This window comes from Thunnus albacares, chromosome 18 (assembly GCF_914725855.1).
Source record: "Thunnus albacares chromosome 18, fThuAlb1.1, whole genome shotgun sequence".
NCBI lineage: Eukaryota > Metazoa > Chordata > Actinopteri > Scombriformes > Scombridae > Thunnus > Thunnus albacares.
In genome coordinates, this window is record NC_058123.1 from 14,925,827 (window position 1) to 14,949,461 (window position 23,635).

Below are 23,635 nucleotides of genomic sequence, written 5' to 3' on the forward strand. Positions count from 1 at the left end.
AACTCACAGTGAACCATTGTCTTACATATGGAGGGGGCACCTTTTAAGCATAAATTATGTTATGTTCAGGTAACATTATGAGAAATAAACTATTTTATGGGATATAATGTGAGTTAAGATGGTATATGGGAGTTTTTGTAAGCATCAGACCTAATTTGAATAAAAACCACCATGGCCTTGTGACCCAGGCTCATCTAAACACTCTCGCATTGTCACACAAAGAACCACTAAAAGGGGCCCACGCATGACCCATTTTGTGTCTTGACCCCTACTTCAAGAATAAAGTAGTAGACAAATGTTACAATCAGTGAATCAGCATCCTCACTGAAAAAAAAAAAAAACACCAGAGATCAAAGAAAAAGGAGTGCCGTGCACAGCAGTTGAAGAGATTAGCAACACAAGACAAGTGAACAAACTAGAAAACTCTGCGTAAAATCCGAGGTATTCACCGAGAAGCTAAGCATCTGGATGCTGACAGCCTGATGATTTGAGTAACTGCAGGCCTATTTAGAACAACCTGCATGTTAAGACTTTAATGTGCAGAAATCAGGCAGAACTTCCACCCTGCCACTCTCACACCAAGGGAGATTATTCTCATCAGTAGGGCATGAAATTCACTGGCTGACCACCAGACACCCTGCCTGCTCTGAGGCCAGCAGAGTGACCACTGACGTGACGTGCCAGTGCCTGTGGGTGTGCATGTAAATTGCATGTGTGTATAAGAGCGAGAGGGAAAGAGAGAGAGAGGAAAAGAAGGTCGGTATTTATGTGTATTTTTTTTTTATATATATGTGTGTGTGTTTGTCCTTGCATTTGCGAGGGGCTTTTGGGGAGATTCTATTTTAACCGTATGTGAAATGGCCTTGTTGAAACAGCCTGTCACCTTGAAATTAGCCTGAAAAAAAAATTGTGTTGCCCACAACATAAAGTTCTCTACACGCTGGTGTCCCAGTAAGTATTTTCCACCCGTTCTGTTTCTGTTTTCACACTTTTTTCACACACTCTGTATACTCAGAGTTATTTTCCTCCCACTTTAGGTAACAGGGTGTATTTTAACTAATACGCTGTTGTTATGAAATAGAAGGATGAAAGAATTGAACACATCAGTAAATGATCCAGAGGATGAAACTTGAAATTTGAAACAAACATAACAAACTCTACTAACATCAGTGTAACCTGTTGAAACTTTATCCTACAGTAACTGCTGTTACCTGCATGTGAACAGTCATCAGGTGATGTGACACAAGTGATAATATGAAGGAGAAAGTACAAACAAATCAACCCCGTGGGCGCAGCAGAGAATGCTGGAGGACAGGACTGTAAACCGAGATCTCTTGGCTGATTACCATGAAGTTATAATGATGACACATGCTTCAGCTCTAATGTGATGAATTGATTTCACCAGGTTGAGAGAAGTGCACCTTACTTCAGAAGACGGAGGAAAGGAGAGAGTATTTCAAGGATACTTCAACATGTTGTAACAACCATACATAGTCATTGAAGCAGAGTGTCTAAGCCTATAGGTGGACAACCCTCATCAGGTATGAGAAGGAACGAAGCACAGGTAAAATGAGGGTCAAAAAAGACGTTTTTTTGAGAGTATGATGTAGGTCATTTAGAGCCAATGCAGTCATCATAAGACTTCTGGGATATGGCTCTAATTAGGATTTCTAAATTAACAGAGTTTGAGGTCAATCTTTAATAAATAAAAGTCTATAACCGCCCTCTGCGTAAAAAAGCTGCCCTGTTGTTCAAAAAGCAGGTAATAACAAATCAACCTCCAGAGACTCAAAAAAAAAAAAAAAAAAAACTGCAGCCACGACATCAAATGATTGTCAGTATTTACTAGACCGGTAAGTGTCCAGAGAAGTGTGCGTAAATGTCTAAAGGATGACCAAGCAGAGCCACCACGCACGGCTGCCGGACGCGTCTTTGCCTTCAGCGTGGAGTTTGTGCGCCAGGCGCCGAGGAGAATAATCTGTTTACAGTGTGAGCGTTGATGGTCATTTTTTATGATGTTTTTTAATCCACAGTGGAGGAGGAAGGGGCGGTGGAAAGGGGGGGGGGGGGGGGTGGCGGGAGAGTGGGGGGGCGGGGGGGCTGTCTAGCAGAGCCCCAGACAAGCTGGCTCCAGTGGCCATCTCTGTAGGCTATAGCCTTCTCTATTTGAGTAGAGAGACAGGTGTAAATCTCTCTCTGCGATCTTTACCCTGCACTCTCTGCGACACTCACCTGAAGGTAAATAAATGGTTTATGGCCAAGTAAATGAACCACCTCTCTCGTCCTGTGGGCTTGTGCGCAGAAAGGAAACACCCCCGGGGACAGTTGTCATTGTCATGCACCGAGTTGCACATGCAAGGAAAAGACAGTACAGACTGTGTATATTCGATAAAAACATGAGTTTAGGAAATAAAATAAAAAAACGATTTAATATAATTTGTCAATACTGAGAATAAAAATGAAACGATGAAAACAGTTTGTGGAATTTTTATTGGCAATTTATTAGTTTTAAAGTTATTTCTAAAAAAAGACCTGAAAAAAATATAACAAGCTTTTTTTTGTTATAATTTTTTTAAAAAGTGCAATACCCAAACGCCATTTTGAAACTTAAGTTTTTGTGCGATTTTATGGGATGTGGGATGTGTAGACTGCTACAGGCAATACGAGCTGTAAGAGAGAGAGATACAGCATTTACAGTGAATATTAATATACACAGACATACAGCGTAGTAGCTATATTTATGAGTATATATGTGCATGATCCCGCGCGATTATTGTAAATGGTTTTTGATTGCCAAAGTTGATCTCAGTATTCCGGGATCACATTGCCACATTGTCATGCGGCACCCCACATCACGCAAAGTGTGCGTGCGTGTGTGTGCGTGCGTGTGTGTGTGTCCGTGCGTGTGCGTGTGTGTGCGTGTGTGTGTAGTGAGAGAGCAAGATAGAGGGGGGCCATTATACCAAAGTTCTGCAAAGTAGGTCTGTGCCACTCTTGATTAGGGATTGTTCCCAAAAGATGGTTGCAGACATGAGATAATGAGGTCCTGTGATAACGCGGGTCTCCTTTAAGTTTTTCCCATGAATCGAGACTGTCGCCAGTCCACAAAACGACACTGTGCATCGGCACCACGCTACTCACTTCTCATTTGTCGAGCACAAAAGCTGATCCACCCCAAATCCGCACTAACAAACCAGGGGCCGGGAGCAAATCATATAATGTTCAATCGTATTCACTTCTCCACTAATTAACTGGAATCCTACCTTATTCCTAAATACAGTGACCAATTAAACTGCGATGTATGCCAAAGGTCTCTGGGGCCACACTCGGTCGCCAGAAACATTTGTGAAGGTCTGCGGCTTCACTATAGGCAATGGATCTTATTAGGTGGATGACCTCAGCGAGGAAAGGTTACAGGCTTTTTCACTGCCCTCGGTTGGAAAACTAAGATGTTTCCTAATCGGATTTTAATTGGTTGGTTTGGTGGTTGGTGCTTGTGTCCTTTTCCGTGTGCGCAGTGGGGTGAATCTGTATTTCAACGCGTATCCACAAAAAAAAAGGAAAGCATGGACATAACATGACAGGTGGAAGTGATACAATCAAATTTCCTATTTATAAGCTTTTACATGAATATAAGGCTTCATAGAAGAAGTTTTCTAAAAAAAAAAAAAAAAAAAAAAAAAAAAAAAATCAACAGGTGTTAATAACTTCCATTTTAAGTTTTTGCAAATCACTTTTGACCATCCTTTTCCACAATTGATTTTAAATTCAACCTCATATGGCTCTACTGAAATAGCCTCTCTGCTCCACTTCAAAAGTTAAAAAAAAAATGAAGTTCTGAATAACCACAAATGACCATCAATTCAACACATACCCTCACTAAACGAGACACAGGCGCATTCTCTCCTCGGGAAAAAAACATATAGGCTACTTTTTGCACAGATTAAGCCTCTGTCCGTGCTTATTCGAGGTTACTGTTGAATCCTATAAGTTAAGCCAACCAGGTTCAGCTTACGTTCAAATACTCCCCCTCATTTACCCCCCCCAAAAAAATGTCTTTATGCAAAACATGTGTAGGGACTTCAATAAATGAAAGCACAGCTCCTAACCGCATCCTACTTATTTTGATTTTCATGTGGTTTTCGTGTATTGTCTAACTTCGCAAATACGGCCAGTCTCATATTTCAAATGTCACAAGTCTCTGACGACTTGCAATTTGAACATGAAAAAGCAGCAAAGCCAAACAGCTAGTAAAAAAAAAAAAGAAAGAAAAAAAGGTGGCCCTGAAACTGTCTAACGTGACTCATAATAGATCTAAAGAAAGAAAGCTTTTTTTTTTTTATCCAGCATCGGTGGATATGGCTCAGTGTAGACTATGAGATGGTGAATTGGTAGTTTTATGTCAAACCTAATAGACTATTAGGCTAAATGGTAGTAGGCTTTTCAACTCACATATCCCATACAAGCCAGCAGCACACGCTCATAGTGTGCGCCAAGCCAGACAAACCTGTTGACGCACAACAGCGGTGGCTACATTAGACACCACAAAGCAAAGAGACAACTTAATCTGTCTTCAATGTAAACACGTTATTTAAACGTTATTTAAATGAGCTTGTTCAAATTCTGACTTTACATTTGTTAAAAAACCTCTGTGAAGAAAATAGTTGAGCTCTCACTCCTAAGAAAATATATTAAGCATTCCCAAACATTAATGTAGAGGCAGAGCATGAATATAATCGTGAAACGCTTGTTTTTTGATTATTTTTTAAATTTTGTTTTGATTTGAAGTAATATTTGATAAAGAAAATATAAATGTATCCCTCTCCCAACAACTTAATGCAAGGCTCCATACTCAGAGGAGTTTTCTGCAAACATTTACAAGGCATTATGGCTTCAACAGTTAATAGATGGATTCATCCATCGCACAGAGAAGCATGTGGGAGATTCAATTGACCGCACTCAACTTTGCCGCCGCTTGAGCTTGCCGCATACACTTCAAATTGTTGTTCTCGCTACTGACAAAACCGTTAATTCACCCAGAAACGGGAGGTCAAGTTTCTGCAGAGGCAGGGGGAAAAAAGTAGCCGACAAACTTACAGGAACATTTGTGTCAGAGCGCAAAGGTTTGTACGCACAGGGAGCTCTGAACTCTACTTAAATATTCACCCAGCATCAGAAACATTTAACACCTGTTGTTTTTATTTATCAGTGTGCTTGAAAAAAAAGAAACTAAGTCTGAGTGTTAATGACGTTAAATGATGCAGGTAAAATGAGATATTTCCAAACTCATGTATTCCCTCAAAGCGTCTGAAAAGATTGTTTAAAAAAGAAAAAAAAAAGTGGACAATGAGAAATTTGACAACAAATTATACAATTGCCATTTTGGAGGGGCCTTTTTTTGTCATAGAGCCTATAAAACACATTCACTTACACTCATGTTTAAGGGTGCAAACCTAAATGCTGGATGTGCTATATTTCAATGAAAACTGGATTTCCCATAAAGTCTGAAACAAAGTGATCACTGTTTTACAGGGAAACTAGAATTTCAGAGATATTTATTTTCAGCAGAGTAAGGATTTCTTGCCCAACTTACACCTACTTCCAAGGTGCAAAGAGAAGGAAAGAAAGGGTCAAGACTCCAGCAACACACTTTTTTTAAAATAATAATTAAAATAAAGTTGTTCTTTATACCACCAAGTGTTGCTGGAGTCTTCCCTAGAGGTCCCAAAATATTCTAAGCTGACTAATATCATTATTTAACTTTCAATAAACCGCTACATACAAATACACAAGTGACAAAATATTTTAAAACAAATGTTTGTTACATAAGTGCTATTTTAATCCTGCTAACTGCTGCTTTGCCTAAACAGAGTAAAACCTCGTGGGGATGAGGCACAGCGAAAATCTGCACTGAAAGGGGTGGATTACTGGCGCAGGCCTGCACACAGCACCTGTAGGGAGTGGCTAGGGAATCCTACTCAAAATAACCCAGAAAACTTATCCCAGCAGGTCTGCAACGAGGTTCAACAGGAAAAAATGACAGCCCACCTGAAGCACAAATCCAGGAGGACCAGGCTTACCTTGAGGGGGACTGACACCTAAGTGAATTTTTACAAGGTCATTTTGGGATGAGGTATACTGCTGTTTATGTAGCATAACTGCGCTGCAAAATTCCTTAACTGCGTTTTAGGAACTCCCTTGAAGCCGCAGTCACAGCTATGATGTGGTATATCTGTGAGCATAAGCATGATGCCTGAAACCTCCTTATTTCCTATTGGACGTCTATCATAGAGCTTAGTGTGGATTTACTTTAAAGATTGGCACTGCACTTGATCCATTTACCTCGACAATCACCATTCTTGGTAACAGAATGTCTGATTGTGGGGCAGAAAGACATAAAAGACATATTCAACCGTCCCGTCAGTGGAAATCAGTGCTGGTTTCTTTTACTCAGCCTTTCAGACTGCATGGCACTTGCTTTTCCGCCTATGGTTTTCCATTTCAAAGCCCTCTGTCTCCATGTAAATACCAAAACACAGTAATCCAATCTGACCCCATTGCAAATTTTCCAGAAACTATTGGGGGGTAGTGGGGTTGACATGAGCCACACACTTATCCCACTTAACCTCTAGAGAGAAGCCACCCTAACCCCTTAGCCCAAGATTCCCTTGGTGAAGGAATGCACTGCTTTATACCACTCTCCTCTTAAAAGCACTGGGTCTTGAGGTTGGGCTCAATGGCAAAATCTTGCAACTTCGTGAGACTGTAAAGTCGAAGCAGCAGCACAAAGCCAATGCCAGTGATGGGGAGGCTAAATGGACAGCAGATACCCAAATTAGGCCACCTCCCTGCCCACCAAAACCCAAATACTTTTTGATTTTACACAAAATAGTCCCTAACTGATGCCTCTCATGAACATAGCGGGAGCATATTTATACTGTGCTAACTTGATGACAAATAACCTGAGGATTCTGCTGTTTCCCATTTGCTATTGTGTGCTTTTTAGCATGCAAAAGTGGTTTCAGTAAGATTCTCAGCACTCAAAATATAAGGGGAAAGATGCTTATCTCGATGTTGGCGAGTGGTGGCACGTAAGGCAAGCTAAAGACTTTTGACACATGGTCCACATGTGTCAAAGAGGGGCTGAGGCATTTACCACGAGCATCTTGATCACACCACTTGTAGCTGCGGAGAAAGCCTGATGGCTGTTTATGAGGTTGAGCAGACAAAATCCCCTTGCATTATACTCTAGAGGTGATGCATGCCACTGGACCGGTTTGTTCTTATAGTGCTGCATACAATGTACCTTTAAAAGGCAGCTGTTCACTTCTTACTCTATTGTACAGCAACAGGCGATAATGAGCATAGCTTGTTTTATGTGAACAGGAACCATTAAGCAAGCGTTTAGTGGGCTGCGGGCCAAACAATGCAATGCAAACTTGCATAACATAAGCTCTTATGATTTCTGAGCCATAATTGATTATATAAAACACATACATGCATGTAATCTCAGCATTTCGAGCATGCAGATGTGATATAACTGTGACATTTGAGGTCACAGTTAAGGTCTACTTTATGATAATGCGTAATAGTATACAGTTTCAAAATATTAATAAATGACGCAGATCACATATTGCATAATGCCAATCAATTTATAAATGAATCGGAGATTAAGATCTAGGGCTTTTAGCATCAGTTTTGCCATATTTAGATTATGGATCAAAAGCTAAACATGACATTTTTCACCTTTCAGTGGCCTCTTTCTTAACTATGTGGTAGTAAGTTAAAAGTTATGAGCCTGCGTCACTGTTGATGAACAACCTCAATCAAGGGAGCAAATGTCTCCCCAGCTCACTACCATTTTCCTTGTCAATCTGTAGTCAATGCCCTGCCATCAATAAACACATCCCCTAATTAACTAAAATTGTTTTTCATCAATACCCATAACTGGCCAGGGCAGGAATTGATGAGAGCAAGGGTTGACTTGAAAAATGCCTGACAGGGACAATTCATCGACAGGTAAAGAGTTTATCATTCCTCCAATTGAACTAAAACATGCATGTGGTTCTGGAAAGTGCATTTTCCAATCTGCACCCTTTTTGGGACAATATAGCCTCAATGGATCAATTTTATCCTCACCTAATCCTTGAGGTAAATGGTTTGCATTTAGAAAGTCATTACGCTGTCAATTGAACATCTCCCCCTCCACTTTGTGTCGGGATGTCCGTAATGAAGTTTGGAGTCATTATAGTAGTTGAGTATACTAATCTTGTGATGTTTCCTTTCCCTATCATGTGGTGTTAGGGCTGATGACTCTCACCAGACAATCTCCTCCATTCAGGAGCGGTGCCACCAAGTCTGTCCTTGCTTATCATTAACAATCTGCAAATAAACAGGACAGCATACATTACATCACTTGCAGCTCCATGATCAATTCCAGGAATGTCTTTGAAGCTTTGCTTAATGAACCTACACAGTATGGCTGTTGTGTGTAGTCAGGGCATGAAGGCTTCATAACCTATGACCTCAGTGCAGTTTTTCTTCATTGATAATATTGAGAGGTTAGCAAAAGGGGGTAAAAAGTAATAATAATATTCGATAAAAACACATTGGTTGCAACTGGAAATCATTTCACTGCAGAGGCACGTGAAAGGAACTGCTCTTCCAATTAAATGCAGACGTCTTATCGCACAATCTCTGAGGGCAACTGCTGAAATGTGTGTGGACAGTTAGAAGTAGGACAGTTTAAAACAAAGGCTGTCCCCTTGTACTGTCAGAAATCACCCACCCACGTCGAGCGAGAAATTTTAGAGCCTGTCCAGTCAAATATACTGCCTCTTTTGATTTTGATATGCATAATCTCTGTAGATGTAAAAAAGGGAAGCGCTGACAAAGTTGGCTTCATCAATCAGTAGTGTCAGCTCAGACCTTTTTATAGCCTCTTGGAGTCCCTGAGAGCCCTAACCCTGTAAAAGTTTATATAGTGTATTGACCATTCTCTACTTGCTTAGCTAATGAAGCCAGCTTGGCCACAGAGACTGAAAGGCTGCCGCCGTGTCAACACTGCTTCCTATTTGATGACACCTTCCACTAAATTGAAATGTGCTGCTAATGGGGGTGAGTGTTTAAAGAAGAATAAGCCGCAGTAATTGACACAGACCTGACCTCACTCACACAAAGAGAAGACTGGAAGGCCCTGGAAGTAGGCTGGTGGAAAGCGGCATCTTTATTTTGGAGCTCATACCATGTGAATGGTTTAGCTACTGATGGATATCTGTTAGATTTTTCACTCGGTCAGACCCTGCTGTGGTTTATCAACAGCTATCACATTTGTTTTCTGTGGCAAATCAATATCATGCAACACATAAGCCGAATATCCTTGTGTATCTCCCCTGGGGAACATACTGTATATGCATGCAGAGCACTCCACTTTACACACATACAGTATGCACATATACGGGCACAAACATACAGGTGTTTTCTAAATCAACACTTTGTCATTAGGACAATCCTATGATGGGAAGGGCACTGTGACATGATAGACAAGTAGTGCGCTACAATGATTAAAACCTGCATAACATGACAGCAATGGTTTCTCATTAACACCTGCATGCAAACACTGAGCTGATATTCATCTAAAGTTCATGCTTCCAGTGGCTCTCAGTGAGCCATTTACTGACTATTTCAAGCTCCAAGATTCACAAAAAATACTATAAAAAGCTTCCAAAAAAAATTAGAACAACCCACAATGTGCAACAAGTACATCACACCTTTTAATGTTACAAAAATCTAAAAGAGTAGATAGAATTTCGCCCAGGTTGCACATGAATTAACAACATAGGTGTGATGCAAAACATTTAACGCAGCACACGTTGTCATAATTCAATAGGCCTATTACTTCTTTTGTGAGAATTCGCTCTAAATAGGCCCCTCAAGGACTTTGAGATCCACCACAGCTTTGGTCCCCGCCTGAGTCCACGGAGACAGACAATTGACTGAGAATTGATGACAAATGTTTGTCCAAGGTGGCTGACTCGCCACGGCTCTCTAGTTTACCTGTGAATTTGTGGTTAAATAGCATTTAAGAGAGCGCTAGCGTGGCGCTGTTTGGGGTGCACATCTCTTTAGACACATTGCAGTGAGGCAGAATTACTGCGCCCAATAGTGAGCTACAACACTTCTAACTGGTGTTTTTTTTTTTGTTTTGTTTTTTTTTTTTTTGTGGTGGGTTTTAAGTCTAAAGCTTTATTCATATCCAAGGCTTAACCTTATAAATTGTGCGACTGATAAGAGTTCAAGCGGCTTCAATAATGTGGAGAAAAAAGATAATGACAGCTGTAGTTGACTTCATACAAACGAGAACATTTTTGTTAAAAATACGCCTTGTACTGTCACTGACACGGTGCAGCCTGTACAACTGTCACTCTGTCGACAGGGACTGATATTGAATTGTTTCCCTGAGACAGTTGTGCCGGGAAAGCGCTCTATATTTAACAACAGCATTGATTAGTATGAATCAAAACATCTATAGATGCAAGAATTGATAATACACAAGCAGCAGTGAGCGCATCCTCACTAGACTTCAGAGTCTTCTGAGACTTTGCGCGCAAACTTGTGAAACACGATTAATTCAGGTAAACTTAGAAGAATGCTATTTCAAGCTGAGATAAAAAAAAAAAAAAAACTATCCTCTAGTTTCACCCTTCACCCAAGAGGCTTCAGCAATATAAGATGCGAAATAGATTTCCATAAGATTCATAACAGACTTCACTCACACCGAGTCAAATACAGATGCAGGCTAGAGAGGCACAGTGAGAATGAAGAGCTGAGTGTATCCAGAATGACAAAATGAGAAAAAAAATATTGAGTAAATCTTCCATCCATGAGCTTTCTAAAATATGAACCCATAGTAACCAACAAATATTATTATAAACCGTTATCTTATGAACATTAGCCTACATGTACTTATCATCGAGCGCCTCATCCCGTCAACCGGTTATATTTTCCTGAGCTGATTTCAAAGGAGGATGTTACAGGAAATGTTGGCTCAGCTGCTTTTCAGCGCTGTTAATCTCTGAAAATTCAGTAGACCGCGAATTGAATGCTGCAAAATCATGTAATAATTATGAATGACTAAAATTATGTTCGCGATATTCAAAGCATAAGAATACGAAATGTGCTGAGGGTCAGAGAAGGAAGGCAACAGCCCAAGCAGATCATAACATCTCGCCGACAGAGCGAGCCGGTTTCCCGGCTTGGCTTGTCTGCTCTCTCCCCTTCGCTGGGTCTCACAGACCGACCGATAGCGCAACTTCTATAACGATGTTGACATATTCACACAACACTGGCTGAGGCAGGGTGGTGTTTCACGGCAAAGCCCTTTTGAGTTTCCAAACACCTTTTTATAAGTCTGAAGTCTGTCCCCTCCACCCGACCTGTTAAAACCACGCCTACGCAGCCACACAATTGGTCCGAAAGCGTCAAAGAGCCAATCAAACGGAGCGCTGCTACTCGTAACATGCAACACATCCATACAGTATGAAGCCCTATGGGCCACAGAGGCGCTAGGAAAATCACGGAGCTGGGACCTTACCACCTCTCTCTCTCTCTCTCTTTCTCTCTGGCCGTCAGCGGACTTCTTTCTCTGCACACGTCTTTCCCTGAAATGTGTGTGCGTGCGTGAAAGAGAGAGGAGGAATAAAAAGTGTGTAGGCTATGTGTGTGTGTGTGAGAGAGAGGGTGCATGTCCGGAGCAAGTAAAGGCAGGGGGATTATTCGGCGCTATCGAAATATTTCAACACGTCGCCCTCGCTGCAGGACTGAAGCCAATAAGAAGGAACGCATTTTAACAGGAATGCCGATATTGTAAACAGCAGCAGAAGAGAAAGAATGCACTGCAGTCAATTAAGTGACTCACCCGAGTTGGTTTAATTCGACTAATGTCCGCAAGACAGCGAGACACACAGAGGTGTCCGATGCGCTTCAGACTCTGAAGAAAATCGGGCTCGCAACACTCTTGAAGATTAATGGAGAACATTTTTACATTTCTCTTTGAAGACTTTTGATCCAAGTCCAGCAAACGACTGTAGAGATTTCCCTGCAACTTGTGAAAAAGAAGTGGATGCTTATTTCTGCAGAGTTGAAGGAGGAATTTCCAAAAGCTTTCCAACTTCAGATTTATTTTTTCCTCCCTTTTTTTTTATTTTGTCTCCATTTGCTCCTCTTGTGCGCTGGCATCATTGTTGTAGATATATTGTTTTAAATCCGACCAGTCGTCTACATTTGGTGCCTGCTCTTGGATGAACTTCCTGATGAGAGATCCAGTCATACAGGGATCAAGTATGGCATATCATCCGTTTATACCTCACCGGGGTCCGGAATTTGCCATGAGTGCAATGCTGGGTCACCAGCCTCCATTCTTCCCGGCCCTGGCTCTCCCTCCTAGCGGCTCCCTCTCTCTGCCGGGCGCGCTGGGAAAGCCGATCATGGACCAGCTGCTGGGAGCTGCGGAGACCGGCCTCCACTTTTCCTCGCTGGGGCACCAGACTGCGGCCGCCCACCTCAGGCCTCTCAAGACTCTGGAGCCCGAGGAAGAGGTGGAGGACGACCCCAAAGTTCACCTGGAAGCCAAGGAGCTTTGGGAACTTTTCCACAAAAGAGGCACTGAGATGGTGATCACAAAATCCGGAAGGTGAAGCTGATTTTTTGTTGTTTGGGGGTTTTTTGTATGTGTGTGTGTGTGTTCATCCCAAAAGTGTAGCTGGTCTGACATACAGAGAGGTCTGTTGTGTATATTGATAACTCATGATGGAGGGATTTATTTCAAATGCTATTGATACCTGCTTGGAGTTAGGTATATCACTGCGATTCCTTTGGTTAAGATTTTTACTTTACTTTCAAGCCTTTCTATGAGTCTTATTTATATAAATAAAATTTAGATTGTGGCGTAATTGTACCACAAATGTCATGTAGATGTGACCAACATTACACCATAATATGTTTTCACTACACAATAAGGAATGACCCCTCAAAATAATCAATAGATATACAGTTTGATAGAAATAAACTGAGATAAAGTTCCTGCAAAGTCAGGAGGCTGTTGTAAAATTAGCATGTGCACAAATAGATCTTTAATGATTGGAAATGAGTTGTTAGGTCTAATATTATTTTTCAAATAAAAGGGATTAGGCCTGAAGCTGCTGTTTTACTATTAACTCTACACTAATACAGTAGCTTTCAACTTCATTGATCTATAGGCTACAAATTTCCTGATATAAAAATTAGTTTTTCTTATAATCCTATCGTTAATTTTTGTGTCCGGTTTGTAAAAACTTAACTCTACTGAAATGTCCACTTTAAGTGTGTGTGTGTGTGTGAGTGTGTGAGTGTGTGTGTGTAGCTCTGACTAAATTATTTTCGTCATCATCACAGTGACAGTATACAAAGATGGCTGTCTATGTGTAGGCCTTTCAAGACATTAAAAATCAAGAGATCGTTCAAGCAGCGTTGACGTGTTGTCTTATGGGCTTAATTGGGGATAAATTAGCAGAAGAAGACATTAACATGGGGTTTATTCAGCTGCTTATACGTGGGGCAGTTCATACTTTTTCGGCTGATTTTGTCAGAAAAATTAAGAGCAAACTATAGGCTGCATCATAGAATCAATAAAGATTAAATGTCAATATTAAAATATGTTAGGGCTTTTTGTTTATAGTTGAATAATCTATCCTTTGTTTTCTGTGCATAAGTGCTTAACATTTGCTTTCCTTTGTCACAGGCGGATGTTCCCTCCGTTCAAAGTGAGGTGCACTGGTCTGGACAAGAAGGCCAAATATATTCTCTTGATGGATATTGTTGCTGCCGACGACTGCAGGTACAAATTTCATAACTCCCGCTGGATGGTGGCAGGGAAGGCCGACCCCGAAATGCCAAAGAGGATGTACATTCACCCGGACAGTCCGGCTACTGGTGAACAGTGGATGTCAAAAGTCGTCAATTTTCACAAACTCAAGCTGACAAACAACATCTCCGACAAGCATGGATTTGTAAGTTCAACTAATGTATGTCAATTTTCCTATTTATCAACTTACCCTTTTAGTACCCACGTGTCATAATAATGTATATTCTGATGTTTTTTTTTTATTTGTATTTTTATTGAAGCATTATTTAACCAGGTTGTCCTATGAAAATTCTAATTAAATTTTGGGAGCAAGACCTGACTGAAATAACACATCATTACAAAAAAAATTTAAAAAGTTATTAATCTTGAAATAATCTTATTTATAACTACTATTTATAATTATTATAATTATTAAGCAAGTCAGTTAATCCTTTGTCCGTATCTATCCATATTCTGTAACCTCTTTATGGAACTGAAAAGATATTCAGAAACATGCAGCAAAATTCGCTACCAAGACGTTTTTAAAACGATTTACAATTTTTTACAATTAAGTGTGATTTACTACATTTAATTCCTGCTAATGGTGTGACTTCTGCTCTCTAATTTTAGGTATCATTTTTAAGAAAATGTCAAGTACATATTCTGTAATTCTGTGACAACAAATGTCAGTGTAACATGAACATTTCACTAATCTTTTTTGTGATTGTGTGTGTTTCAGACCATACTTAACTCGATGCACAAATATCAGCCTCGATTTCACATTGTGAGGGCCAACGATATTCTCAAACTCCCGTACAGTACCTTCAGGACTTATGTTTTTCCTGAAACGGATTTCATTGCCGTGACTGCTTATCAAAATGACAAGGTAAGCACAATTATTGCTCACAGGCTTGGTGTTATATCATGAATATTTGCTAAAAATATAGCTTGTGCCGCTCGCTCTGTCAGACGCCCCCCCCCCCCCCCCCCCCCCACTCTCTCTGTCTCACTCACTCACTCACTCTCTCCCTCTCTCTCTCTCTCTCTCTCTCTCTCTCTCTCTCTCTCTTGCCTGTCTTTCATGCTCTGCACCATTTTGTTGTCATAAAATATGAAAGACGTCATATTTGTTGGAGCCTGTGAGAGTGGAGTATCATAGTGGGGGGGATGATGTTGCGAGTAAGTGCCATATTCACCAGTCTGTGGTAGGAAAGTAATAATTCTGAGGAATGTTATACAGGTTATCTTCCTTTTATTTAATCACGTGGAAAGGATTTGGCACAGACCCAGACTCTCTCTCTCCCTCTCTCTCCCTCTCTCTGCGTGTGTGTGTGTGTACTACTAAAAGGGTTGGGGGTCGAGAAATAAGGAAAAGAAGAGGGGCAACACTGGGTTGAATGGAGAAAAAGAGAGAAAAAAGTGGGGGAAGAGCATTTTGGTTGTGTTAGACTGTGCTGCATGGTAGCATTTTACTCTCTGTAAGACATACACATAATAAAAATCATCTCCTCAGCTCTTTGATATTGCTCGGAAATGATGGCACCCCCCCACCCACCCTCACCCCCCTCCTCCCCCTCCCCTCCCTCCCCCCCCCCTCCCTTCACGTGTAGTGGTAACACTGCCGGAAATCAGAGAGAAGGTGGTGTGAGAATAAAGTATTGCAAAACTTTACACCAAAAAAAACAAACAAACAAAAAAAAAAACAGCACTGATTTACGCTGATGGAAAAACGTGCCCAAAAATGAGAAGTTGCGTGCTATTTGTGCGCGTTGTGGGCTTGCCTGTTTTGTTTTAATGTCTGTTTCTTTTTTCGTCGAAACCAAAAATATGTTGTATCTTTAGCCAGTTGAGACAATAAACTCCACGTACCGTATTGTAAACTTGCAGAAATGAGCTCCAGCTTCGGTGCTTTTCACCTGCAATTGTAAGACAGTTTCAGTTGCTAATATTTACAAATCATTTGCTTTATTTCAGATAACCCAGCTGAAAATTGACCATAATCCATTTGCCAAAGGATTCCGTGACACTGGCAATGGGAGACGGGAAAAGAGGTAAGAAAAAAGTGCATCACAAAAAAAAAAAAAAAAAAGTCAGATGTCTTTTATGAATGGAGGCAGACTAGTGATCTCGCTGGATTAAACCCGCGTCAAAGCTTCCACATTACCCTGCAGGGAGTCTGGCTCCTCACGGTTTCTAATCAAATAGTCTAATAGACCTTAATAGAGTTTACTGTAATTCTTAAGGCTAAGCACCGGTGCTGTGAGACCTTTAATGAAGTTGTTTCCATTGCTGATTCATATTTTAAAATTATTCCAAAACTTTGGATTCTCACCTGCCTCATAGGTGAGTCAGTCATATAGTGAGGATCTTCATTAGGAATCTCAGATCTCCAGTCTAATAAGCTTTCACTCACCGTGCTGCAATATTGTTTCTGACCTGAGAGTTGAGACGACCACTAATAATAACCTCCGTACTTGTGCACAGGAAACAGCTGGCCCTGCAGTCCATTCGTTCATACGAGGAGCAGCAGAAAAAGGAGAACGGGGCTTCAGACGACTCCTCTGGAGAGCAGCCTTCCTTTAAGTGCTTCGGCCAGGCCTCGTCCCCTGCCGTGTCTACCGTGGGCCCCCCACACCTTAAAGGTAGGCTCACAGACCCCACAGTCGGTCACAGCTCCCTCCGATCACTAGTCGTGTGTTAAATCGTAAAATTCCTTTTGTGGCAAGATTTTTTTTACAAGGTACTTGTGACGTGTAGAATAAGAGTAAACTTTATGAATGTGAAGGAGTTACAGTCCGTGTACACGCTTTACAGAAATACTCATATTTAGTTCACGCACACAGGGCAAATTGAAAGTTTCAACGTTAAACGTCACGAAAAAATTCTCACTAAAGGATGAGACGATTATCAAGCAAGATATCAGTCTGCTACCAGTTAATCTGCAAAACACACACACAAAAAAATCAATAAATAAAAAATATGTAGCCGACTAATGTGAAGCAAACATCCAAATATTATTGGGAACAACTGGGAATTGGCGTTATAGGTTAGATTATAGGATATCTGATCAAACATATGAGTCACCACTGTTGATAAATAAGTGCCCTGCAGGTCTATTTCTTATTCCACCTGTGAGAGGAACTGCAGTGGTTGATAATGGGAATGTGCAATTTTCTGATTCACCCAGCCTATGTGCAGAAAGGCAACTGACAGTCTAATCCTCTCTCTCTGACAGATTTCTGCGACAGCGATGAGGACAGCGACGACGAGAGTAAAGACGGACACATCAAAGATGGTCCGGACTCCAGCAAGATTTCCACAACTACGGAGGATGGAAAGGACCATGAGGCGAGCCCAGCTAAGGGGCACTCCTTTAGTAACAGTGATTCTACCAACAGAAACCGCGACAGCGGCCCTAGGACTGAGAAAAGCCAGGCAGACTCGAGGCAGAGCCCCATCACAGTCATCTCCAGTACCACCCGCTCTGGAGAAGACCTCAAGAGCCCGAGTCTGGACCAGCCGAAAACGGACGAATGCAGATCGATAAGCAAGGACAGTTTCATGCCTTTGACTGTTCAGACTGACAGCCCGCACATAGGCCACAGCCACTTGCATAATTTTGGATTTCCAACAGGTCTAACAGGACAACAGTTTTTCAATCACCTAGGGAGCGCGCATCCGTTTCTCTTGCACCCCAGTCAGTTCAACATGGGAGGTGCATTCTCAAACATGGCCGCGGGCATGGGGCCACTATTGGCAGCTGTGTCCACGGAAGGGGTGAGCACCATGGACACGACTAGCATGGCATCACCTCAGCAAAGCTTGACGGGAGCGCCAGGCCTACCCTTTCATCTGCAGCAACATGTTTTGGCGTCACAGGTAAAACCTGTTTTCTAGGGCTCAGGCCTACTCGCAACTTTGTGTAAAGCACATGTTGAGTTATAGTACTACATACAGGCCTCGGAGGCCTATATGCCAGATTTTATGTGTCAGATATTGAAATGCCCCTAATGCTCTCAACACCACGCTCGCGTGTGTTTTTAAAAGCGTGTGTTTGTGCATGTGCGGTTGTCTGCTTTTGTTTTATTGCCAAATGTATTCAAAGTAAAGTTGGGCGACTGCATTTTGAATAACTAGGCTGTTACAGACCACGTTTTATTACTTTCTTTTGGCACTGCTGTGATGGATATTAGCATAACTATCATGCATTCAAAACAGGGAGAAGCAGACTTTGAAGAGACAGAGACAACCTTGCAACAGCTAGAGGTGTTAGGCAATCTTTTTGATATGTGCTCATTAAGTCTGTGAAAGTATTAAAATGCCTCATTGGCTCGGAAAGGGAAACAACATTACAGTTTAATAGACAACAAATTTGTCTTTTCCCCCTTTTATTGTCAAGACAAGTGTTATAGCATCAACCTGTCTTGTTTGATTGCGGGATCAGACGTGAGGAATTTTTATATGAATTAGAAATTCTTGAGCAAGCACTAGAGTTACATGCTGGGTGGTAAAGTTTTGCTGCAGAATATTTTGTTAAGACTGTTTGGTTTGTGAAAAACCTGCGTGAATGGAAGCATTGAGAGCATGACAGAGTGGTTCAGTATTGGCTAAATCAGATCTACTTAGAGAGTGTCATTAACATTGTGACAACGCATTACATGTATAAGAAAAATGTTTACTGAGGACAGTGAATGTAAAGTACATGAACTGCCCGAAGCAGCTGTCTTTGCATCATTATTTTCACCCATTTGTTCCACTTTAATGTAAAACATATACGCAGGGATCTGGGGGAAACAGTTTATCAGCATGCTTTTCTCCTCGACTTTTCTGTGTCTTTTGTTGACATAAATTGTGTTATTATACGTGTTTGAACTTGAATCTCCTTTTCTCAACAGGGTATTGCCATGTCCCCGTTTGGCAGTTTGTTCCCTTATCCCTACACGTACATGGCAGCAGCCGCAGCAGCCTCGTCCGCTGCCGCAGCCTCCTCCTCGGTGCACCGGCACCCCTTCCTGAACGCAGTGCGCCCTCGACTCAGGTACAGCCCTTACTCCCTTCCCATGACGGTACCGGACAGCACACTGCTCACCACCGCCATGCCCTCCTCCATGGCAGGCAGCGCGACCGAGCTGAAAGGGGACGGCATGGTCCCAGCAAGTCCCGCGTCTGCTGTCACCCTGGATTCCACATCGGAGGTGACCAGCCACTCGTCCACCATATCCTCCGGCTCGGTTTCCATGTCACCAAAAACTTGCACAGAGAAAGACGCCGCCAACGAGCTGCAGAGCATCCAGCGCCTGGTCAGTGGACTGGACTCGAATCAGGACAGGCCACGAAGCGGGTCCCCCTAGGAGTGCTTTTTCTTCTTTTTTTTTTCTTTTTTCTTTTTTTTTTTTTTTTTTTTAAACACACCACCTGCTTCTCGTTTCGTTGTTGTCATGAAAAGTGAAAAGTGTTGACGGTGATGAAGACATTAACAGTAGGAGGAAACCCTCGTAGATTAATGCAGGTTTTAAAAAGAAACAAAAAAAAATAAATAAAAAAAAATGAACTGTTGGACGTTTTTAGTTTCTGAAATGCACTTTGGTTAATACACACCTGATACTTTTTTTTTGTTTGTTTTTGTTGATACAATTTTTTGTTAAATTAAACAACACTTTTATCCTGTCATTTGAATACCGTACAAGTATTGAAACTGAAAAGTTGGCATGGGTGTGACTTACAGATTTAGGAGAAGTTGCTGCTGTGTCCTGTCTCCTATAACTTTATTGTACACGAGGAGAAATTTGTTTTTAATATGCACTCTGAATTGGTTTGACTTATTTGACTTCACTACCGTTTAACCTACCTTTTAAAGACTGCTGTATTTTGTTGTACACGATGAATTGATTGATTAATTGGCCAAATGATGCATGTATGCCCCCCTAAACTAAAGATATTTTAACACTAAAAACTGAAAAAGTGTGAAAAATATTCTGTTTGGAGTATAATTAACGGACACTCTCCCTCTGCTCAAGTTTCCTTTTGATTGGGTTATCACAGTTTTGAGACAAATTTGTTTTTTCTTCACGCCTTTTTTAATTGCAGAACTTGTGCTCCGGGATAAAAATGGCCCTAGCATGCGGGATTCAGCCAAAATGTCCAACAGGCAAAGGGAAGCAGAAATTACAATTAAATATTGAAAAAAAAATGAAAGGTAGTATTGATTATACGTGTACATAGGGATATATAAAATATTTATGTAATTATTTCATATTGTTATTGCGTGTAAATAAAACGGAGTAGTTTGTTTCTAGGGATCTGTTCTTAATTTATTGTCGATATACCTGTGTAAAGATAGTTTGTGGGCTATTATCCTTTCGTTGCCATCTGCATTTATACCCCCCTCTTAAAATATGGTCTTTATTCCTCCCCCAAATATCCACTGAGCTAGTTATTCACACTCATGTGCCATTGTATTTTCACTTGTTGTCCCCGTGTGTGAAGTGTTTTAAAACGAATGAAAAAGCGACAACGCACTGCACCAATGGCTTGAAAAAAATATTCTTTTTTTTTTTTTTTTTGAAAGAGAAAAAGAAGTGTCGTTGAAGTGTGATAAAAGTGGACTATTTTTTTCTGTTATTAAAATACTTTGCGAACCTGATCGTAAAAAGTGCCGCATAATCGAAAATATGAAGGTTTCTTTTGTGTTTTAAGTTGTCAATGGGTTATGTTGTATTTGGATTTATGTCTAGTTTACAACATCGACATCGTGTTCTTGAAAGTTTCAATAAAATATTGAAATGTGATTTCTTAAGTGTGTGTCCTTCGCCTTATCCCCGGTTTAGTGGGACCTAATAAGGACTACAGAAAATGTCACGTTTACAAATGTAAATTAGTTTATGTGAGGCTGGCACCGCGCGAGACATCTTGTAAAAATTTGCTGTAACCAGTCTCCATGTTTTGGGAGGTGAAAGAAGTCTCTTGGCCCGCTGACTCTCCCTGCACTCATGTAGAGATACCCTTCTAGGCTGCGTTCAAAGAGTTCAATTAAGATAAATCAGAGCAAAGAAGACCCCAAAGACCCTCTCAACTCCACATACCGTACCTGGGTCTCCTACCTGTACCAGTGTCCGCGCGCTATGTGACCGTTTTTTATTGGTCTCATTTGCATTTATTGCAAGGTATCGCGCATTTATCATATGCGTGTGAGTTAACGTTCTTGTTTTGTTTTTTTTTTACCATGACACTGGTCGGTAAAAAATTTGCAAAAATATATGACATACAGGAGGCAATCTGGCTAATATTTCCTCTGAGGTGCGTCATTTAGTGATGTGTTTTATCACGCTATTACTCTAACAAAGGTGCCTAAAAAGTCACTCAGTGTGATCGGGTTTAAAAGTTTTGTTGAACAGTGACATCAGATTAATTTTACACTCCTGACGAGTCCGCATCTCCTCCTGAGGAGGTGTTACTTTCGGCCAGAGTGGAACCTGAAAAGACAGTCTAATCCCTTGATTACCCTCTCTATGGCACCTCGAGTCATGAGTTTATCAACACCATATCTTTATTTGTATACTGTCTGGTTAATGTGTAGCTAGCCTGGCGCTAGTGAATAGGTGTAAACACGACACAAGCCGTCTCAATTGGCCTGTCTTATTGCTCACCTGGCGCCTTCGATGGGCATATCTTCCATTTTATTGCACGGAAGGCGACGATGCGTCTGTAATCGTACCACGACACGACGCCCCCAAGCGGCTAAAACACCGGTGTGTTAACCACGCAACAGCATAACAAACCAAAGGACAAATCTTGGGCGTGAGCTCACATAGGGGTCAGTGATAAAGATTGGCTCATAGCTTCTGTTAATTCTCCGGTTGCGTAATGATTCAGGTCCAACTTGAAGCCACAATTGCCTTAAAAATAATTAAATTAAAATCAGCTTGATAAGTCAACATTCCTAATCGTTTAATAATCTTAAACAGTGCTGTAAGAAGTTATGACCTATGGCCCTAGGCTTTGTTTTTGTCTGATTGTTTTTGAGAGAGTGAAGAAACCCAATGTAAGCACCCATTCATTAAGAACAAAGTGGTAGTATGTGCTGAGCATGTCTATCCACCGATATTGTCGATGTTATAATAAAGTACATGAAGATAAGAGGGAACCCGAAGGCCTCTCTATAACCTCTTATAAATCGATCGTGTTGATTATGGCCTCAGCTTGTCACAGGTCAGTTTTGCTGTCGGGCAGTTTTGTCCCTGTCCTCCAAAAACCAGGAGTGTCAAGCTAAATAAAAAGTTCAACTTTTCAAATCCCGAGCTAATGACTTGATTTATAACAAGTTAGTCTGTTTGGTGATGGTTGACAGAGTTTCGTGCGTTGCTCTATACTCAGGAGGCTCGCTGTTGGATGTTGGTTTGAGCGGCCTGTCTAACAGGTTGCGTTCACTTGAATGTATGTCACGGGTCAGTTTCGCCATCTAGTGGCAGTAAATCATGAATGACTCGCTTCTGCTTCCCTAAACTTCATTGTCTCCCGTTGCTGACGTGAAATCTGATTGGTTCAGTGGCTGAAATTCATTTATTCAATGAAACTGTGTCGACTGTGTTGATTTAATTAATCTATAATTCAGAAGTCGCTTTGTATAATTGTAACAAATGTGAATGACATTTTTTACCCATCACCTGAACTATATAGCAGGCTACTTTACCCATCATTGGTTCTCCAACAGCTTTATTGCCATGTGGATTCATAAATGTAACTGATTTATATGAATATCTTCAGTTAAAACACAAAGTCTGGAAAATAAATCAAATCTTTGAACACAGAATGAAAAAGTGGAAAAAGGCAATTGTGCAGATAAAAAAAAAAGGGCAAGAAAAAAAATCTGTGCAGTTTATAGAAAAAGTTTTAACATTTTAACGAGAGGAGAAGAAATTCAAAATTGTAAACTGTTCCAAACTTCAATCAAAGTTAAACATTGCTTGCAAATGGTTTAACATGGAGATATGCAACTTGTACTGAATTTACCCAGCCATAGTAAAGAAGACTCATTAAGTTAATATGTGTAATCTCCACCTTGATGATATTTTGTTTGTAGAGAGCAGACTGCATGACAATCTTGCAGAAATAGAAGTGTCCCTCTTTAAACAAAAGGATATTTAATTGCTGGATACCATACAGGAACCTGTACAGACTATCTATTTTTAAAACAACTTTATCTTATATGAAAATAGAAAGTTTACTTAACTGAGTAAAAGTTGAATTTTGAGCAATATAATTTGCAGCTAATTGATGTTTTCTGCATCATCAAGTTGCATTCCAGGGATATGTTTTAACATGATCTCTAATTTCAGATGCTGCTGAGTAGATACACTTGGGGTAATAATACAGTAGGTGTGCCTGTATCTCACATGTTTAACATATTTTGGGGCTTTTGGATAAACATTTTGATTAATATTTTCCCTGTTTTAACAAGTATCTGATCTCTAAATTACACCACAGGATTACAGAGAGAAACTGGAACACATGATTCTGTGGTTGGAGTTCCAGTTCAAACATTAAAAGGGAACCTATACTAATTTCCAGCTCTATATATTTTTAATCTCAGACTCCACCAGAGTAGCTTTGCATGATTCACGATTAAAAAAAAACTCCTTATTTATCTTATTCTGGCTCTTTATGTAGCCCCTCAGCTCACCCGCTCTCTTAAACAGTCTGTTTTATCTTCCTCCTCCTCATGGCGTCCCTCCCAATGAGCCCACTAAACAATGAGTT

At 40.8% G+C, this 23,635-nt stretch overlaps 1 protein-coding gene and 1 long non-coding RNA gene across 5 annotated transcripts in view; one reads left to right on the forward strand and one right to left on the reverse strand.

Annotated features, from left to right (window-relative positions):
- Window positions 1–23,635, reverse strand: part of LOC122967948 — a 100,944-nt gene that overhangs the window by 38,261 nt on the left and 39,048 nt on the right. Inside the window, exon 3 of one of the 3 annotated variants that reach the window (XR_006398723.1) lies at window positions 15,749–15,795. The exons of the other annotated variants lie outside the window; for them this stretch is intronic. This is a non-coding gene — a long non-coding RNA (uncharacterized LOC122967948). The remainder of the gene's footprint in view (window positions 1–15,748; window positions 15,796–23,635) is intronic. 3 annotated transcript variants of the gene reach the window in all.
- On the forward strand, window positions 11,574–20,667 carry tbx3a (T-box transcription factor 3a). Of its 2 annotated transcripts, none has more exons than XM_044332761.1 (7): window positions 11,574–12,691; window positions 13,778–14,060; window positions 14,619–14,765; window positions 15,854–15,930; window positions 16,364–16,521; window positions 17,115–17,758; window positions 18,775–20,667. In XM_044332761.1, the coding sequence occupies exons 1-7, from the start codon at window positions 12,300–12,302 to the stop codon at window positions 19,228–19,230; spliced, it is 2,157 nt and encodes a 718-aa protein (XP_044188696.1). In that variant the 5' UTR covers window positions 11,574–12,299; the 3' UTR covers window positions 19,231–20,667. The 2 variants fall into 2 exon arrangements, with proteins under 2 accessions (XP_044188696.1, XP_044188697.1); XM_044332762.1 differs by having other exon boundaries at window positions 13,778–14,045.

What these genes read in the sequence shown, in the direction of transcription:
- tbx3a (XM_044332761.1), top strand. Translation starts at nt 12,300, where the DNA reads ATGAACTTCCTGATGAGAGATCCAGTCATACAGGGATCAAGTATGGCA. An exon ending in AATGGGAGACGGGAAAAGAG is followed by an intron (nt 15,931 to 16,363) that starts GTAAGAAAAAAG and finishes ACTTGTGCACAG; the next exon opens with GAAACAGCTGGCCCTGCAGT. An exon ending in GGGCCCCCCACACCTTAAAG is followed by an intron (nt 16,522 to 17,114) that starts GTAGGCTCACAG and finishes TCTCTCTGACAG; the next exon opens with ATTTCTGCGACAGCGATGAG.